This window comes from Hordeum vulgare, chromosome 3H, assembly GCF_904849725.1.
Source record: "Hordeum vulgare subsp. vulgare chromosome 3H, MorexV3_pseudomolecules_assembly, whole genome shotgun sequence".
Lineage (NCBI taxonomy): Eukaryota > Viridiplantae > Streptophyta > Magnoliopsida > Poales > Poaceae > Hordeum > Hordeum vulgare.
Window position 1 is genome coordinate 554,864,532 of NC_058520.1, and position 21,196 is coordinate 554,885,727.

Here is a 21,196-nt window from a genome sequence, read left to right on the forward strand (position 1 = left end):
TGCACGTGTCTTTATGAATTTGACAGTTCAAATGTGGGATGTACAGACTGCATGGGATTGAACACATGTCGTTCGTGCCCACGGACAAATAGGAGCTCAATTAGGCAAATACGGGTAAATGTCCATAATTCAAGCCGAACCCCGAGCTAAGATGCACCCATTGAACAGTAAAATAAAATAAAAATAGAAAACAATTTTAGAAAATTCTGATTTTTTTGGTAAAGAGTGCATGAGTGCGCGATGTTCGTGTCAAATTTCAAAGCATTTAGGCATTTGAGCAGTTCTTAACAAAAAAGACAAAATCCGATCAAAGCAGTGCAAAAGAGTAAACTTTTTCATAGACCCTAATTTTGTCTTTTTTGTTGAGAGCTTTTCGGATGTTCAAATATTCTCAAATCTGGCATGAACATGACGCACTCAATCACACAAAAAAAAATGGTATTTTTAAACTTTCCTAAAATTTAAATAATTAATTTTACTGTTCATGACCGGGCTCATGTGAGTCCGGAAGCCAAATGGTCGCATCCGGTAAATATGATCTAGCTTGCGGTTCATTCCGCCACACCTTCTTTTCCCCTCGAGTAGATTATAGAATATTCATCTGAATTGAAGTCGATGCGTTTCTGGTGCCACGGGGTACGGCAAAGCTATTCATTCATGCGTGCCTAAACGTACAAACGTGGCACAGAGATTTAAAAAAAAAGTACAATAATGTCTCCGGGCCATTTCATGGCGAGGATAGAATCGCCTTCAAAGGACCCATCTTGAAACTTCACTCAGGTTCTAGGAGGCAAGACACCAGAAGAAAAATAACCCGTGGCCTGCGGGAGGTAGCCAGGCAGGCAAAATCCCTTCCTCCACCAGCCGCCATCACGACCGCCGCGGCAGGAAGGACACGGATACGAGCGGCGGTCCCTGCTCCTCCGTGCTCCACCACTGCCGCGAAATCCTTCCAAGGCGCACCCACCTCACCGACGGGCAGCGATTGTGCAGGTGAAAAGGGGTAGCCATCTCGTGCGCGAGCAGATGCAGATGGGATCGATCGCAACGACGCCTCCTCCGGGATTGAGTTTCACCCCGCACCCGGGTCGGCAGGAGACCGGGGGTGAAAAGGCGCGACGGGACGGGTGGGGCGACACTCGCGAGTGTGTGCTCTGACGCGACCACTGGGCTCAATGATGGATGGAGCCCGGCGCCGCAACGAGGCCCTGCCCTGGCCCCGCCACGCGCGCGGCGGAGGAGCCTGAGATCGCCGCGTCCCACCACGTGGGTCGTGCGCCCTCCCTCCCTCCTCACGCGGACCTAGAGCTCCAGCCGCAAGCGTCCGTGCGCAACCCGACGACGCCGGCCGGCGGCCGGTGCGCCGTCCTCCTCCTCTTCCTCATCCCCGTCGCACGCACGGCTCCAGCTTCCAAGTGGCGACGAGGCATAGCCATCACATGACCGACCGGTTCGCCGCCTTCCGCCTTCCCATCGTCGACCACATGATCACTCACTCGTACATTTCCATAATCTCCTCCGCGCTTGTACAGCTCACGGTCGACAGGGCGAGAGCGCGACGGCACAAGAATCGCGCATCACCGGTCATGATCCCCGGTTTGTACCCATGTTGTAAGAATTAGGCGCGGCTAATTATGGCTCTCCGTGTGGCAACGAAAACCCGGCCTTCAAATAATTTCTCACTCACCGGTTGATGGATGATGAATGATGAATGAATCATCTCCCAAGTTAAGTACTACCAATCAGATCTTATTAGTCCTGTCCAACGGCCACCTTACTTTACCATACCAATCAGCAGGTCGCGTTCAGAAACGCCGCACGAGCTCCCATCCCTTCCATTTTTTCCCTCCCGGAAGAGAAGGGGCATCCAAGAAAAGGAGCGAGAAGCTGGCTTTTCCGGTAAGATCGCTTTTCCGGCGTAGCAGCCGTAAGATCTCGGCAAGGGCCGAGCTCCACGCCACAAGTAGCTGCCGCTGGCCTAAAACGCTGCTGCGGCCCAGCGTCGTGAATTCAGGCATGGCATGTGGCAGCTTTTGGGAAACTTGAACAGTGCCGCTCCGCAAACAAACAAGCAGACCACACACACATACACCAACCATTCAACTCCATCATCAACGGTGAGCATTTTCAAGACGGAGAAAAACGAGAAATGTAATGGAGCTCATGCCTTGCACATGCACAACAGCAGAAGCCTCACGGTACAATTCACAGGATAAATCTATCTTCACTTCTACTGTTAAGCAGTAGTACTGCTCACATTTATCAACCATTTACTAGGGTCAGGTCAGGTCACCGAACGAACTTAGATTCAGACTTAATCTCCTCAGCATAGCTTAGCAAAGAGAAAGTAAGTAGTTAGTAGTAAGTACTCCCTCCGTTTCTAAATATAAATCTTTTTAAAAAATTTACTAGAAGACTATGTGCGGAACAAAATAAGCAAATTTACGCTCTAAAATGTAATCCTCTAATAGAACCATCAAAAAGACTTGTATTTAGGAACGAGGGAGTACTACCCAAGACAACATTTAGTGTTTGGTTTGGAAATGCTGAAAACTTGCAACTCCCAATTCATCACACGGTACTGTATCAGATCAGACACCAGTTACACTAAATCATGTAGAGTAGTAGTAGTAAAGACTACACACAGAGCCCCATTTCTTATCCCGATTTTTGGTACCCGCTACGAAATTAAAAATCTACTACTACTGACTACTGAGTAGTACACAAGTCATCGGCGGATTGGAACCTTTTTGAATCTGGATCAGACGACCGGCGGCGAGCAGTCCGGGCAGCGGACGAGGCCGTTCTCGTTGCAGCCGGCGCAGGTGCGGAACCCGCCGCCGCCCTTGAGGCTGTACCGCTTGTGGCTCCCGTCGCAGCTGCCGCACAGGACGTAGCGCTCGCCGCCGCAGCGGCCGCAGGCGGCGAGGGACGCGGCGCCGGCCACGACGCGCCGGAGCTCGCCCGACTCGTGCAGGCGGCGGAGCTCCTCGGCGCCGCCGAGGTGGCGGCCGCCGACGAAGACCTGCGGGAGCGTGATCCGGCGGGCGCGCGGGAGGAGGGCCGTGAGCTCCTCGAGGTAGCGCGCGTCCATGGCGAGGTCGCGCTCGTCGACGGAGGCGCGGAGCCCCCGCAGGATGGCGCGCGCGGCGCGGCAGTCCTCGTAGGTGCCCCGGATGACGTGGAGGGAGGTGTAGTAGAGCACGACGCGGCGGTCGGCCTCGGCCGCGGGCGGCGGCGCCTGGAGGGTGCGGAGCGCGCGGAGGGCGGAGGCGGCCACGCGGACGCGGTGGAAGACGCGGGCGGAGCGCGGGGCCGTGTGCGGCGGGGAAGGGGAGGGCGCGGCGGGGTCGGAGCGGAGGAGGGCCTGGAGGTCCTTGAGGGAGGGCGAGTTGAAGGAGAGGCGCGGCGAGGCGGCGGTGAGCGCCGTGGAGGAGCAGGTGGAGGTGGAGGAGGAGGAGGAGGTGGTGGGGGAGGTGGAGCGCGTCTTGACCCAGGGCAGCCACATGGGGGAAGCCGGAGATGGGGAAGAGAGATGAGATGCCGCCCGAGATGGGGACTCGTCCGGTTTTCAGTTTCGGAGCGGCGCGGGGGGGAAGCGTGTGGCCCTAGCTGCACTACGTTTCGTTTCGTTTTCACCCTTTTCGCTTGTGACGTTTGGGATTTGAAGAAGGGGTGTTTGCTTTTTTTTCATTTTAGCCCTTTGAAGTTGTGAGGTTCTACGGCCAGCGCTCGTGCGTGAACTTTTAATGATCCTTAGAGGGTGCTTGATACGTTTTAGTCCCATGACTAAAAGTAGTGGGACTAAAACTTGCTAGCCTCATCTATGTTTAGATCCAAATACTAAAAAAACTAAAATTAAGTTAATGGGCATTTATTATTCTCCAAATCCTCCAATCCAGAACTCGCATGTGTTAAAGCAGAGGAGTTAAATGAGGAGAGAGATGACTAATCCATATTTTAGTAGGGGTACCCCTGACTAAAAGATTTTAGCCTCAAGACTAGTTTTAGCCTCTCTTTAGTCAGTGATGCTTGGAACTTTAGCCTCTTAAAGGGACTATTTTTAGTCAGACTAGTTTAGTCTCTTGGATCAAAGCACCCTTTTAGCTAAAACACTCCTCGACTACTTCCTTCGTTTTTAAATATATTTTTTAAAATAAATTTAATAAAGAACTGAATACGGAACAAGATGAATAAACCTATACTCTAAATTATGTCAATATACATTGTATGTAGTTTTTTAATGAAATTTTTAAAAAGACACATATTTAGGAACGGAGGGAGTATAACTCTAGTCAAACACCATGCTATTATTATATTTGTCTTTTTATTTCGGGAAAAGGTTACCACCATCCAACGGATTGCAACGGCCGAGTCCACCACCTCTCGAGCACACAAGATACGTTCTAGAAACATATGCGGTGTTGCAATGGTCTATTATATGTCTATGTTTTACAAAAAAACCTTAAGTGTAGAAATTTTCTGCAATAAGACCTCAGTTATAAAAAAATTGCAATTTGTTAACAAAGCAACGGTTGCAAAAACATTCTACAAGAAAACCTATATGACAGGAATAATTTTGCAACAAGACCTATGTTGTAGTGATGAAGGCATGCTCGGCTCGTTCGATCCGACGAATCTGACGGCTCGGGACCTAGTTGGTCTTTTAAAAAGATTAGCCGGCGAACGAGTAACACTCCCCTTTTTATTTCTTTTCTTTTGAACAGAAAGGTAGGGTCCAGAAGGACCCATTCATTGATAAGCATTATAGTAGATTTTGTAACTAGACCCCTTAGAAACATGACAATACTAACAAGGCACCGCAAAATGCAAAATAGTCCTTGAACAAGGAAAGAAGAATGCAATCGGGTCTGTAACTGCCCTTCCATGGAACCAATCTGGCCAGCGTCACGGACGGTACCACTTAGGCCAACCAAACCTCCATGACACCATGTCATGGACTGCACCTCAAAGGTGGCATGCCTCCCCTTAGGCGGGCCTACCGAGGATGTCATGATAGGCATTGCGAAAGGCCACCACCTCGAAGGCCAGTCGCTCCTTTCAAAAGTTTTTCGCCTCCGAACACAACGTCCAAAGCGATTTGCCCGAGTGACTCTACTTTCTTCCCTCAGATGACCCAGTGAAAGTGCATGTTGCCTTTGCTCAATCGGGACATCGGGATGTCCATTGCCTTGAGCGTGTCGACGTAGATTATGTTGAGGTTGCAGCCTCCGTCCATCAGGACCTTTTGTAGTCGGACTCCGTTGACAACCAGATCCACAACCAGCGCGTGCCGCCCGGGGGTGGCTACGTGGGCCAGATGATTCAAATGATTGAACGTGATGGACGTTTTCGCCCAGTTGAGGTATTTGGTGGTAGTCGGAGCTACCATATTGACCTCCCGATTGACGACCTTTAGTGGGCTCTTTCTCTCGACATCAACGAAGATCATGAGGACATTTTTGACATTTGGGTACCCTGAGGCATCTTTCCCTTCGTCATCATTATCCTTTCCCCATATGGCTCCCCACCCATCTCATGCCGAAGCAAGAAACAATCCTGAGCGATGTTCTTAGGGAAGATGGGGCTGCCATCCTCGTCTCTCTTGGTGTGGACTTGGCACGACTGATCCAAGATATCGTTCTTGGGTTCATTCTTATTCTTGGGTGAACAGTTCTTCTTTTTCTTATGTTTGGACTTGCCTTGGCCTTGCCAGGGGACAGCCACAACTTTTGCCTTGCCCGAGGTGTCCTCTTTCCATTTTTTCTTCTTCCTAACATTACCCCCACAGTGAGGGGTGATGTCTACTATACAACTTTATTCTTGTAGACTATGTTGGGCCTCTAAGCGCAGAGTTTTGTAGGACAGTAGCAATTTTTCCAAGTGGATGACCTAAGGTCTATCAATCCGTGGGGGTGTAGGATGAAGATGGTCTCTCTCAAACAACCCTGCAATCAAATACAAAAAATCTCTTGTGTCCGGAACACAACCAATACAATGGCAAATTGTATAGGTGCACTGGTTCAGCGAAGAGATCGTGGTACAAGTGTAGTATGGATAGTAGATATAGGTTTTTCTAATCTGAAAAAATAAAAACAGCAAGGTGGCAAGTGTAAAACAACGAGCAAAATGATGTATAAATGCTTGGTAATGAGGTCTTGGTTCGTACTTTCACTAGTGCAATCTCTAAACAATGCTAACATAGTAGAATCATATGATAATCCCTCAACGTACAACAAAGAATTACTCCAAATTTCATAAGTACTCGAGAGCATAAGATGAAATTGGTGTAGGTAGTAGAACCACCTCAAAGTTATTCTTTTCGATCAATCTTTCGAGCTATTCCTATAAGTATCACAAACAACCCTAGAGTTTGTACTAAAATAACACCAATGATACATATCAATCAATCCTAATGTCACCTCAAATATCCATGGGTAAATTATGCGACATGCATCAAACAATTTCAGATCTATCATATTCAATCCAACACAAAGAACTTCAAGGACCACCCCACGATTTCTATCAGAGAAAGTAGTATGAAAACGTGCAATCAACTTCTATACATAGATCCCCAAGGTCAACGTAATCCGCAAGTTGATGCCATAATATATATCAAGTGAATCACTAGAATACCCAATTGTCACTACGGGTATCCACATGAAAGACATACATCAAGTGTTCTCAAACCAAAATATTCATTCCAACTTAACGAAATCTTAAAGATAAAGATTCAGTTCACAACAAGATGGCAAGGGAAGAACACCATATGATTAGACCATATTAACAAAGCCCATGATACATCAAGATTGTGCCATCTCAAGAACGCGCGCGAGAGAGATGAACACACAGTTACTGGCACATACTCTCAGCCCCGAGGGTGAACTACTCCCTCCTTGTCATGGCCTCTATCGGGATGATGTAGATCGCCATCACAAATGATTTTCCCTCTTCGACAAGGTACTCGAAAGGTAGTTCTTTGTTTATTTATGTGGGTTTCTATATACATGGGATTTTTTGGTGTTGGAATCACGCTAAACGGAGCCACGTGGACCCCACAAGGCATCTATCGTACTGTAGATGGTGCTACCACGCTCCATGTGGAACTATTCCAAAGGACTGCTCCATTATACGAATCCGGTCTGCTACTCAGAGTTATCCGGATTGGTGTCAAAGCTTGCATCGATGTAACCCTTTATGACGAACTCTTTTATCACCTTCATAATCGAGAAACATTTCCTTAGTCCTCAAGTTACTAAGTACAATTTTGACCATTGTCCAGTGATCCATTCCTGGATCACTCTTGTACCCCTTGATAGACTCGTGGCAAGGCACACATCACGTGTGGTACACAACATGGCATACTATAGAGCCTACGACTAAGGCATAGGGGACAACCTTTGTCCTCTCTCTTTCTTCTATCATGGTCGAGCTTTGAGTCTTACCCAAATTCACACCTTAAAACACAGTCAAGAACTCTTTCCTTGACTGATCCATTTTGAACTCCTTCAAAATCTTGTCAAGGTATGTATTCATTGGAAGTTTTATCAAGCGTCTTGATCTATCTTTATAGATCTTCATGCATATTGTTCAAGTAGCTTAATCCAGGTTTTCCTTTGAAAAACTCCTTTGAAACAATCCTATATGATTTACAGAAATCCTACATCATTTTCGATCAACACTATGTCAATGACATATACTTGTCAGAAATTCTATAGTGCTCTCACTCACTTTCTTGGAAATAGAAGTTTCTCATAAACTTTGTATAAACCCAAAAGCTTTGATCATCAAAGCGTATATTCCAACTCCGAGATGCTTGCTCCAGTCCATAGAAGGATGACTGGAGCTTGCATACTTGTTAGCATCCTTAGGAATGACAAAACCTTCAAGGAAACTATCAAGGAAACAATGTTTTGACATCCATCTGCCAGATTTTGCAATCGAACAATGCAGCAACTACTAAGATAACTCCAACATACTTTAGCACCGCTACGAGTGAGAAAGTCTCATAGTAGTCAACTCCTTTAACTTGTCGGAAACCTCTTTGCGACAAGTCGAGCTTTCTAAATGGTGACATTTACCATCATCATCTGTCTTCCTTTTAAAGATACATTTGTAGACAATTTGGATTGTTGTTGTTGTTTGTACAACATGTAACATGAGACAATTATAACTATGGCCCAATAACTAGGAACCTGCAACGTGTGGCCAAAGTTTTAATAGACAATGAACACCACATGACATGTAAACTGCGAGAGGAAAACAGGTTGACTACACCAACTATTTCTAAATATAAATGCAAATTACTTGACAAATATGGTTGAGAAACTCACATGGAGTTAAAACAGGAAGCATATCATCGACAACCACCCAAATGTCGATGTTGTGTGGCATATTATCTTCAGGACGAAGATCGAAGGTGATTTCCATTCCCTTCTGAAATCCATATGCCTTGCAAAGATCTTCCAACTTTGGGGACCCAAATTCTATTTGAAAAACTGAATTAAATACTTGGATAAAAAATGTCTGACCATGTATAGTCCTCAGCTTAGCGCTCCTCATCCCAATTCTCTTGTGGTCTTTGAAACCGAGCCTCTCCAACACATATTGTTGCATGGCAAGGGAGGCACATATCGCCATTATCCTCAAGCTTCATGCTGAAGAACCTATCGCCTCACAGGTGAGGCATCTCGCACATACCCCGAGAGTCGTCGCAATATTCACACTCCCAATATCCATCGTCAGACATTTCATGTTTTAATGTGGTAAATGTGTGTAAACAACAATATAATCGTGACACACTATATATATCGAAAGAATTGAACATCTATATGTTGCCTTCACTTCAGTAATCCAATCCATGTTCATTTCACTCGCTGATATATAATAACTGTTCATGCTCGCATCATGCATCATCATATATAATAACAAGTCCTACTAATTAATCATCATCATACAACTTCTACTCGTTATTAATAACAAGTCATACTATCATCATCCTCATAGTCATCGAACCAACCCTACTTAATTGTTCTTAGCACATGATCATCAGAATTAGGTAGGAGCAATAAGCAAAAAAAAATCGTAAAATAAAGTAGTATTCAAATTAGCATGCATTCAATTATAAGCAAAACTACATCATCTCTTGTGTCCGTACATCGTCGAATATTATCACTAATACTCCTCGAATACTATCATACATATAGCATCACTAATACAACTCGAACAGTAGCGCCCGACGGGTATCGTCACGAGCGGTGGACAACAAAAGAGAAGGAACCATCACATGATCATAACTCTAGTGAGATCCTGAAGAACCTGCCAGGTATTGTCGAACCCGCCCTCCAACGCAACCATGTAGCGACGGACGTGCTCGTCCTCCTCGCTGACACGGTGACATATCACCTCTGCGGTGTCCGGAAGCCTCGGTACCGTCACTGGCCCACGCGACCGCCACCAAACAAGGATCGGGTCAACAACGGGTTGGCTCGTCACCAACCTACACCCCTCGGAAGGTAGCACCTCCCAATACCAGTCGGGCGGAGCCCAGTCCCGGACAGGGCCCCTCTGATCAAGCATGTGTTCTCAACCGAGTCGACGACAAGGATACGGGATAGACATCGTAAAATGAACTAAAAAAATAAAGTAGTTATATTAATTTTCTTGCTAAAAATAAACTACTTCTATATATAGTAAAATAAAGTAGTTTTATTAAATCAACTAGTTCAACTACTAAGCACTTACTATAAATAAATAAAATACACTAGTTCTAATACATGGATTCTAGCTTCAAGATCAAACTTCTAAGGTAGAGACCACTTGAAGCTATTTATTTTCATGATTTAGAGTCCACTTGAAGATATTCATGATTTAGAGTGTGAAATTTGAATCAAACCTGGTTGGAATTCAGCAGTCCCCTTAAAACATGTTTGATAGAACCAAAACATACTCATCAAACAAGAAGGAAAATAACATTTCGATAAAGAAAAAGAGACACTTGGTATAAAAGATGCCATCATATCAGGTCCCCAACAAAAGATCTCTTGGGATGCTAAGATATAGATATGGTACCAAAGCAAACAGATTACATAACCAAGCACTTATTTCAAGAGTGAGAAACCTTAGGTCCCGTCCTCTCATCATTTGGACAAACTCCACACTGCAAGGATACTAACATAAAGTATATTCATATTCCCTCCGTCCCGAAATAAGTGTCTCAACTTTGTACTAGGTCAAGTATAAAATTGTACTAAGGTTGAGACACTTATTTTAGGACGGAGGGAGTATTATTCTCCATGACACAGCTCAACTAGCCAAAAATGCAAACTCATTACGAAAATTAGTTCGCACTTGAACATTAAAACATATTATAACTTCTAAAAAAATCACTCCTTGCTCACAAAAGCAGCATACTTAAATAAATAGACTAGAGGTAGATTTTTGCTCACGTCGCGTTATCGACGAGTGTTGGAGGAAGATGGTGGTAATATACCCAATGACATGAATGTTTTTTTGGTAAGAATAGTTGTAAGGGTTCGGCAGTTATAATACATGGTATTTGTCTTCTTGCAAAACTAAAGCATTTCTGGATGCAGAGGTGGGAGATCTTCTTCAATCCACATAGGGTAAAAGCATAAATAACATTTTATACTTGGATTGTATACTTAACAACTGAAACTTTGTGTTCCTCGTATTGCAAACAGCATGAAATTGCAGCACTAATATGTGTGTCGATCGATCTCAAATTAAGAACTTCTCTTCATATTGGTTGTACGCTAGATTCTGAGCCTGCAGCTGTGGATATATCAAAGACTTTATTTCGATGATACTTTTAATAACATGGTTGCACGCATCAGTTCGATGCGAAGGCCGGGGCTTACGTTTCTCCTTTCCAAAAAGAAAAAGAAAGATTGGTTATACGCACGAGACCTCGGGGGCGTTTCGTATTTTCTGGATCATGGATTCATCCCGGGCCTCACACCACGCACGAGATCAGGAAAACGTCGCGCACGCACGTATGCATCAACCAGCTGACACCGGATCTAGAGGAGGAGAGGGAGGAGTGGCGGCGGATCTCACCGTGGGAAGCAGAGGAGAGCCGGGCTGTGTTGGAAATATGCTCTAGAGGCAATAATAAATTAGTTATTATTATATTTGTTTGTTCATGATAATCGTTTATTATCCATGCTGCAATTGTATTGATTGGAAACACAGTGCATGTGTGGATACATAGACAAAACACTGTCCCTAGTAAGCCTCTAGTTGACTAGCTCGTTGATCAAAGATGGTCAAGGTTTCCTGACCATAGGCAAGTGTTGTCACTTGATAACGGGATCACATCATTAGGAGAATCATGTGATGGACTAGAGCCAAACTAATAGACGTAGCATGTTGATCGTGTCATTTTGTTGCTACTGTTTTCTGCGTGTCAAGTATTTTTTCCTATGACCATGAGATCATATAACTCACTGACACCGGAGGAATGCTTTGTGTGTATCAAACGTCGCAACGTAACTGGGTGACTATAAAGATGCTCTACAGGTATCTCCGAAGGTGTTCGTTGAGTTAGTATGGATCGAGACTGGGATTTGTCACTCCGTGTGACGGAGAGGTATCTTGGGGCCCACTCGGTAATACTACATCACACACAAGCCTTGCAAGCAATGTAACTTAGTGTAAGTTGTGGGATCTTGTATTATGGAACGAGTAAAGAGACTTGCGGGTAAACGAGATTGGAATAGGTATGCGGATACTGACGATCGAATCTCGGGCAAGTAACATACCGAAGGACAAAGGGAATGACATACGGGATTATATGAATCCCTGTCACTAAGGTTCAAACGATAAGATCTTCGTAGAATATGTGGGATCCAATATGGGCTTCCAGGTCCCGCTATTGGATATTGACCGAGGAGTCACTCGGGTCATGTCTACATAGTTCTCGAACCCGCAGGGTCTGCACACTTAAGGTTTGACGTTGTTTTATGCGTATTTGAGTTATATGGTTGGTTACCGACTGTTGTTCGGAGTCCCGGATGGGATCACGGACGTCACGAGGGTTTCCGGAATGGTCCGGAGACGAATATTGATATATAGGATGACCTCATTTGGTTACCTGAAAGTTTTCGGGCATTACCGGAAAAGTTTCGGGCTCATCGGTAGTGTACCGGGAGTGCCGAGAGGGGTGCCGGGGGACCATCGAGAGGGGTGTCACGCCCCAAGGAGTCTCATGGGCTATGGGAAGAGATAAACCAGCCCCTAGTGGGCTGGAATAAGTTCCCACTAAGGCCCATAAGGTTTGAGAAGGAAAAAACACAAGGTGGAAAGAGTTTCCAAGTGGGAAGGTGGAATCCTACTCCAAGTAGGATTGCAGTAGGACTCCTCCACCTCCAATTTCGGCCAAACGTTTTGGTTTTGAGGCTGCCTCCTCCCCTCCCTCCCTCCTATATATAGTGGGGTTTTAGGGCTGATTTGAGACAACTTTTGCCACGACAGCCGACCACATACCTCCACGGTTTTTTCCTCTAGATCGCGTTTCTGCGGAGCTCGGGCGGAGCCCTGCTGAGATTAGATCACCACCAACCTCCGGAGCATCGTCACGCTGCCGGAGAACTCATCTACCTCTCTGTCTCTCTTGCTGGATCAAGAAGGCCGAGATCATCGTCGAGCTGTACGTGTGTTGAACGCGGAGGTGCCGTCCGTTCGGCACTAGATCGGAGCGGATCGTGGGACGGATCGCGGGACGGTTCGTGGGATGGTTCGCGGGGCGGATCGAGGGACATGAGGACGTTCCACTACATCAACCACGTTTCTTAACGCTTCTGCTGTGCGATCTACAAGGGTACGTAGATCGGAAATCCCCTCTCGTAGATGGACATCACCATGATAGGTCTTCGTGCGCGTAGGAAATTTTTTGTTTCCCATGCGACGTTCCCCAACAGGCTGCTCATCGGCGGGCAGATGGAGGAGGCGCAAGCGGCCGGCGATGACAAGGACGGCTTCGGGGGCGACAGTGACTCTGGAAGCGTCGGGGGCAGGGGCGGCGTCGGCGTCGGGATCGAATGGAGAGAGGGGGAGAGATCAAAATTTCTAAACTGCCGCTTATATAGCCCCACCTTTAGTCCCGGTTGGTGTCAATAGCCGGGACCAAAGGTCTCTTTTCAGGAGCCCGAAGGGCGGGAAGCAGAGGCCTTTGGTCCCGGTTGGTGGCACCAACCGGGACTAAAGGACTCTTTTCAGCAGCCCGAAGGGCGGGAAGCAGAGGCCTTTTGTCCCGGTTGGTGGCACCAACCGGTACCAATGCCCCCTTTAGTCCCGGTTGGTGCCACCAACCGGGACCAAAGGCCTTGCGCGGTGCGGTGCTATGTTTAGTCCCACCTCGCTAGCCGAGAAGGGCTCAGAGTGGTTTGTAAGCCCTGCCGAACCAACCACTTCGAGCTCCTCTCTACTGCAGGTTACGGGCCTAAAATCATTATGTGTGCTTGTGGGCCTAATGGGCCTACTGCGGGCCTGCATCCTAGCCCTAGTAATGGGTTTCTAGTCGTATGCAGGCCGTGGTGGCCGTGTAGGTGGCACTTTTTATTTTCTTTTACGATAATTACTTATTTATTTTCTTTTATGATAATTCTTTTTGCTTTTAATGTTTTGAATGGAAAATACTTTGATAATTTTAGTTGCTAAAAATATAGCGGTAGTTTTAGTTGCATAAATTCTATATAATTTTAGTTTCAATAATACTAGAGGTTTATAAAAGCTTTTTAGTTGATTCCTTTAGTACCAGTTCTAAGGCTGTTACAAAGGCATTTTATTTGGTACAGGTTCTAAGGCTGGGGCCCCATGAGCACCTTTTAGTACCGGTTCGTGGCATGAACCAGTAAAAGAGTTTTTTAGTTGATTCTTTCTGCGACTGTTTTTTAGTCCCACCTCGCCAAGTGAGAGGCACTCGCAGCGGTTTATAACCCCTGAGTGTAGAGACGATGAAGGGACAGGCGCATTTCTCACCTGCACGTTGTTTAGCTTCAAGCCTTGAGGAAGTGGTGTAGACTGCATGGAGCTATCAGGGTTTCGCACAAAAACTACACATAGCTCCGTGCAGTCTACACTATTTCCTCAAGGCCTGAAGCTAAGCAACGTGCAAGTGAGCATTGCGCCTCTCTTTTATTTTTAATAACTTATTACAACTCCGGACTTCTTGTTTTATTAAATTTTATTTGGTTTCTACTTACATCATTAGTTTTCATCCCTTTCTGACTTCATATGTTATTTTCCATGCATTTACTGATTATTTTGAGCTATAAGACCCTAATGAGGAAAAGCATTTCAAATGAACTCTGAAAAGGTTGGAATTTGGCATGGTATCATCATTTCATCCACATAGCATATGCAAGAAATTGAGAGGGTTACGGCAAAAACTGGATGCACTTCGTGTACAAAACAGACAATCTCTTTCGAAGTATCAGGATTTCATACGGAAACTCGTCTGTTACAAAGGGATTTATTTTTTTTGAACTTATTCGAACTCCATAGTTTTCTATGTTAAAAATGCACCATTCAAAGCCACATCATCAGTTTACAACCCTTTCTGACTTCATTTGTTATTTTTCATGCATTTACTGATTATTTTGAGCTATAAGACCATGAAATTGAAAAGCATTTGAAATGAACTCTGAAAAGGTTCCTAGTTGGCATGGTATCATCATTGCACCCACATAGCATGTGCGAGAAAGTTGAGACGGTTACGGCAAAAACTGGATGCACTTCGTGTACAAAACGGACTATCTGTTTCGAAGTATCACGGTTTCATACGAAAACTCGTCTGTTACAAGGGGATTTCATTTTTTTGAACTTATTTGAACTCCATAGTTTTTATGTGTTCAAAATGCACCATTCAAAGCCACATCATCAATTTACAACCCTTTCTGACTTCATTTGTTATTTTTCATGCATTTACTGATTATTTTGAGCTATAAGACCATGAAATTGAAAAACATTTGAAATGAACTCTGAAAAAGGTTCCAACTTGGCATGGTATCATCATTTCACCCACATAGCATGTGCAAGAAAGTTGAGAGGGTTACGGCAAAAACTGGATGCACTTCGTGTAGAAAACGGACAATCTCTTTCGAAGTATCAGGGTTTCATACGGAAACTCGTCTGTTACAAAGGGATTTCATTTTTTTGAACTTATTTGAACTCCATAGTTTTTCTGTGTTCAAAATGCACCATTCAAAGCCACATCATTAATTTACAACCCTTTCTGACTTCATTTGTTATTTTTCATGCATTTACTGATTATTTTGAGCTATAAGACCCTGAAATTGAAAAGCATTTGAAATGAACTCTGAAAAGGTTGGAATTTGGCATGGTATCATCATTTCATCCACATAGCATATGCAAGAAAGTTGAGAGGGTCAGGGCAAACACTGGATGCACTTCGTGTACAAAACGGACAATCTATTTTGAAGTATCCGGATTTCATACGGAAACTTGTCTGTTACAACAGGCATTTCAAATGAACTATGAAAAGGTTGAAAGTTGGCATGGTATCATCATAATAGTTGTGGAGAAAGTCTTCACTTTTTCTTCGCTTGTGTCCTTTCCTTATTGCGCCGTAACCATGGATAATCTTCATCATTTATCAGGTTGCTTGGGTCAGCCTTGACTTTGAAGGGAGGAATTTCATGAAACTTTTCATAATCTTCGGACATGTCTGTCTTGCACTCCACTCCCAAGATGTCCCTTTTTCCTGAAAGAACTATGTGGCGTTTTGGCTCATCGTATGATGTATTCGCTTCCTTATCTTTTCTTTTTCTCGGTTTGATAGACATGTCCTTCACATAGAGAACCTGTGCCACATCATTGGCTAGGACGAACGGTTCATCAGTGTACCCAAGATTGTTCAGATCCACTGTTGTCATTCCGTACTATGGGTCTACCTGTACCCCGCCTCGTGACAGATTGACCCATTTGCACTTAAACAAAGGGACCTTAAAATCATGTCTGTAGTCAAGTTCCCATATGTCCACTATGTAACCATAATATGTGTCTATTCCCCTCTCGGTTGCTGCATCAAAGCGGACACCGTTGTTTTGGTTGGTGCTCTTTTGATCTTGGGCGATCGTGTAAAATGTATTCCCACTTATCTCGTATCCTTTGTAAGTCAATACAGTCGAAGATGGTCCCCTGGACAACGAGTAAAGCTCAGCACAAACAGTGTTCTCACCTCTGAGACGTGTTTCCAACCAACCGCTGAAAGTCCTGATGTGTTCACTTGTAATCCAGTCGTCGCACCACTCCGGATGTTTGGAGCGCAGACTGGTCTTGTGTTCATCAACATACGGGGTCACCAAGGTAGAGTTCATTAGTATTGTGTAGTGTGCTTGAGACCAAGAATATTCGTCCCTGCATTTTATTGAGTCCCCTCCAAGCGTGCCTTTTCCAGTCAGTCTCCCCTCATACCGCGATTCAGGGAGACCTATCTTATTAAGGCCAGGAATGAAGTCAACACAAAACCCAATGACATCCTCTGTTTGATGGCCCATGGAGATGCTTCCTTTTGGCCTAGCACGGTTACGGACATATTTCTTTAGGACTCCCATGAACCTCTCAAAGGGGTACTTATTGTGTAGAAATACGGGGCCCAGAATGACAATCTCGTCAACTAGATGAACTAGGACGTGCGTCATGATATTGAAGAAGGATGGTGGGAACACCAGCTCGAAACAGACAAGACATTGCACCACATCATTCCTTAGACTTGGTATGATTTCTGGATTGATCACCTTCTGAGAGATTGCATTGAGGAATGCACATAGCTTCACAATGGCTAATCAGACGTTTTTCGGTAGAAGCCCCCTCAATGCAACCAGAAGCTGTTGCGTCATAATCACGTGGCATTCATGAGACTTTAGGTTCTAGAACTTTTTCTCTGCCATATTTATTATTCCCATTATATTCGACGAGAAGCCAGTCGGGACCTTCATACTAAGCAGGCACTCAAAGAAGATTTTCTTCTCTTCTTTGGTAAGAGCATAGCTGGCAGGACCTTCATACTGCTTTGGAGGCATGCCATTTTTTTCATGCAAATGTTGCAGGTCCTCCCGTGCCTCAGCTGTATCTTTTGTCTTCCCATACACGCCCAAGAAGCCTAGCAGGTTCACGCAAAGGTTCTTCGTCACGTGCCTCACGTTGATCGAAGAGGGGACCTCTAGGTCTTTCCAATAGGGTAGGTCCAAAAATATAGATTTCTTCTTCCACATGGGTGCGTGTCCCGCAACGTCACTCGAAACAGATAGTCCGCCGGGACCCTTTCCGAAGATTACTTTTAAATCATTGACCATAGCAATTACGTGATCACCGTTACGCATGGCGGGCTTCTTCCGGTGATCTGCCCCGCCTTTGAAATGCTTGCCTTTCTTTTGACATTGATGGTTGGTCGGAAGAAATCGTCGATGGCCCAGGTACACATTCTTCCTGCATTTGTCCAGGTATATACTATCGGTGTCAACTAAACAGTGCGTGCATGCGTGGTATCCCTTGTTAGTCTGCCCTGAAAGGTTACTGAGAGCGGGCCAATCGTTGATGGTCACAAACAGCAACGCGTGCAGGTCAAATTCCTCATGTCTGTGCTCATCCCACACACGTACACTGTTTCCATTCCAGAGCTGTAAAAGTTCTTCAACTAATGGCCTTAGGTACATATCAATGTCGTTGCCGGGTTGCTTAGGGCCTTGGATGAGAACTGGCATCATAATGAATTTCCGCTTCATGCACATCCAAGGAGGAAGGTTATACATACATAGAGTCATGGGCCAGGTGCTGTGATTGCTGCTCTGCTCCCTGAAAGGATTAATGCCATCAGTGCTTAAACCAAACCATACGTTCCTTGGGTCACGTGCAAACTCAGCCCAGTACTCTCTCTCGATTTTTCTCCATTGCGACCCGTCATCGGGTGCTCTCAACTTACCGTCTTTCTTACGGTCCTCACTTTGCCATCGCATCAACTTGGCATGCTCTTTGTTTCTGAACAGTCGTTTCAACCGTGGTATTATAGGAGCATACCACATCACCTTCGCAGGAACCCTCTTCCTGCAGGGATCGCCGTCAACATCACCAGAGTCATCTCGTCTGATCTTATACCGCAATGCACCGCATACCGAGCATGCGTTCAAATCCATGTACGCACCGCGGTAGAGGATACAGTCATTAGGGCATGCATGTATCTTCTGCACCTCCAATCCTAGAGGGCATACGACCTTCTTTGCTGCATACGTACTGTCAGGCAATTCGTTATCCTTTGGAAGCTTCTTCTTCAATATTTTCAGTAGCTTATCAAATCCTTTGTCAGGCACAACATTCTCTGCCTTCCACTGCAGCAATTCCAGTACGGTACCCAGCTTTGTGTTGCCATCTTCGCAATTGGGGACAACCCTTTTTTGTGATCGACTAACATGCGATCGAACTTCAGCTTCTCCTTTTGACTTTCGCATTGCGTCTTTGCATCGACAATGACCCGGCGGAAATCATCATCATCGGGCTCATCGTCTGGTTCCTCTTGATCTTCAATAGCTTCCCCCGTTGCAGCATCATCGGGCACATCATCTCGTTCCTCTTGATCTTCAGCAGCTCCCCCCGTTGCAACATCACCGTATTCAGGGGGCACATAGTTGTCATCGTCCTCTTCTTCTTCATCGTCTTCCATCATAACCCCTATTTCTCCGAGCCTCGTCCAAACATTATAGTGTGGCATGAAACCCTTGTAAAGCAGGTGGGTGTGAAGGATTTTCGGGTTAGAGTAAGACTTCGTATTCCCACATTTAGGGCATGGACAACACATAAAACCATTCTGCTTGTTTGCCTCAACCACTTCAAGAAAATTATGCATGCCCTTAATGTACCCGGAGGTGTGTCTGTCACCATACATCCATTGCCGGTTCATCTGCGTGCATTATATATAATTATGTGTGTCAAAAGTAAGAAAATCAGGCAAGTATCTATCTAAAGTAAGAAAATCAGACAAGTCTCTATCTAAAGTAAGAAAATCACAGAGAAGATAAGAACAAGAGGCTCACCACGGTGGTGCCGGCGACCAGATCGGCGCGGTCGATCAACGACGGTGAAAACGGGGACGGGGCGTGACGGACCGCTAAATCTAGAAAAATCTTGGGAAAAATGGAACTTCGAGGTCGAGCTTCGAGAGGAGAAAGCTTAACTAGTGTGGCTCGGGCATTTCATCGAACACCTCATGTGCATAGGAGGTGAGCTAGAGCACCCAAGTGCCCTCCCCTTGCCGGCTAGAAAAACAAAGTGCTTTGCCGCGGTGATGGGTATATATAGGCAAATTATTTGTCCCGGTTCATGGCATAAACGGGGCTAAAGCCCCCCCTTCTATACCGGTTCAAGGCACGAACCGGTACCAATGGATGTGGGCTAGGAGGCGGCCCATTGGTCCTGGTTCGTGACTAGAACCGGGACAAATGGGTCCAGACGAACCGGGACCAATGCCCACGAGGCCCCAACCGCCCCCCTGGGCTCATGAACCGGGTCTAATGCCCCCCATGGGTCCCGGTTCGTGAAGAACCGGGACTAATGGGCTGGCCAGGCCCGAACCAAAGCCCTGTTTTCTACTAGTGTAAGCAAAATATGGTGCATAAAAGGATTAACATCACATGCAATTCATAAGTGACATGATATGTCCATCATCTCGTTCTTGTTGATCTCCATCACCAAAGCGCCAACATGATCTTCTTGTCACCGGCGCCACACCATGATCTCCATCATCGTGCCGCCATCGAGGTTGTCGTGCTATCTATGCTATTACTAGTAAAGCTACGACCTAGCAATATAGTAAACGCAAATGCAAACACAAACGTTAGTTTAAAGACAACCCTATGGCTCCTGCCGGTTTCCGTAGCATCGACGTGCAAGTCGATATTAACTATTACAACATGATAATCTCATACATCCAATATATCACATCACGTCATTGGCCATATCATATTACAAGCATGTGACAGCCCGAGACCGACGTTCCATAAGATTCCCCTTTTCTTTCCGTTTCCGTCGCGTGTCTATTTTATATTTGTCGCATCATGCGCATCATCAGCATTGCATCGGCATCTCCGTTGCTGCTAGTTTTCAAAACTTGCATCCGTTGTTAGTTGCCGGTTCCCGTCGATGTCCGTTCTAAGCCCGACCTCACACGCACGCGCCCGCGGCATCGCCGAAACCTTGTTTTAAAAGTGTGCGTAAAACTTTCTCTGATTGGGTTGAGATATGACGTGTGGTGTTATTTTTTTATAGGTAGGCCGCCTGTCAAGTTTCGTCGCAATCGGAGTCCGTCTGGTACCCGAACGGTCGACCGTAGCGGCACCGTCTTCGGTTATTCGTTGGACGTTTGTCGGAGTTTTAAAACTCGTTACCGTGCCGCCCGTTTTCCCTCTCGTCTTCGGTAAACCACTCTTCACAACCATGTACCCGTTCGCGCGTGCGAAATCGTTCGAATCCGATCCCACGGTTGGATCCGGAACGGAATTCCGGTTAACCTAGCCCCCCTTTTCTCTATAAATACCCCCCCTCATAATTTTAGACAGCCCCCTCTCTCTCTCCTCGAAAACCTTGCCCCGAAACCCTAATCCGGACTCTCTCTCTCTTCCCTCCCTCCACTACGCAGCCGCCGGCCCGCCCCAGCACGGATTGGGCCCTCCCGGGCCCATCTAGCCGGCCGCCGCCATGGCCCTAGCTCCCTGCTCCCGAGCCTCCCTCCCCTGGCCGCAGCAGCATGCCGAGCCCCTCCTGCCCGCGCCGCCGCACCTTCCAGCCGGCCACTGGCCATCGGCCGCCACCGGATGCGCCGCCCAGGATCCCCGCCGACCGCACCCGCGCCATCATCTGTCCCCGCCGCCGTGGGCTGCAGCGCCGCCACCGTGCCCCGATCTGCGCTACCCGCCGGCCGTTTTCCACCTTGTGCTCCGTCCGCGACCCGAGAATGGGCAGATCAGGCGACCCCATCGCGGATCCGCCGTTCCCCGCCGGTCTCCCACCGCTGCCGCCGTTCTCCCGCCATGGCCCGAGCACGGGAGAGACGAGGTGCACGGCGCCCTCGTCCGTCGCGTCTCCCCGCAAGGCCAGCTTGCCCCTGTGTGTCGGCCTCCTCCCGCAGAGCCCCTTGGCCCAAGCACCTCGCCGACCTGGCCCG

General features: G+C 46.4%; 1 protein-coding gene across 1 annotated transcript; it reads right to left on the reverse strand.

The window, feature by feature from the left end:
* Positions 1-2,531: 2,531 nt before the first annotated feature.
* LOC123440573 (uncharacterized protein At5g39865-like) lies at positions 2,532-3,590 on the reverse strand. Its single transcript, XM_045117137.1, has one exon. It carries the CDS (start codon positions 3,506-3,508, stop codon positions 2,762-2,764), a length of 747 nt encoding a protein of 248 aa, XP_044973072.1. The 5' UTR covers positions 3,509-3,590; the 3' UTR covers positions 2,532-2,761.
* Positions 3,591-21,196: the final 17,606 nt, after the last annotated feature.

Excerpts from the sequence above, each read along its gene's own strand:
- LOC123440573 (XM_045117137.1), bottom strand. The coding sequence starts at position 3,508 with ATGTGGCTGCCCTGGGTCAAGACGCGCTCCACCTCCCCCACCACCTCC.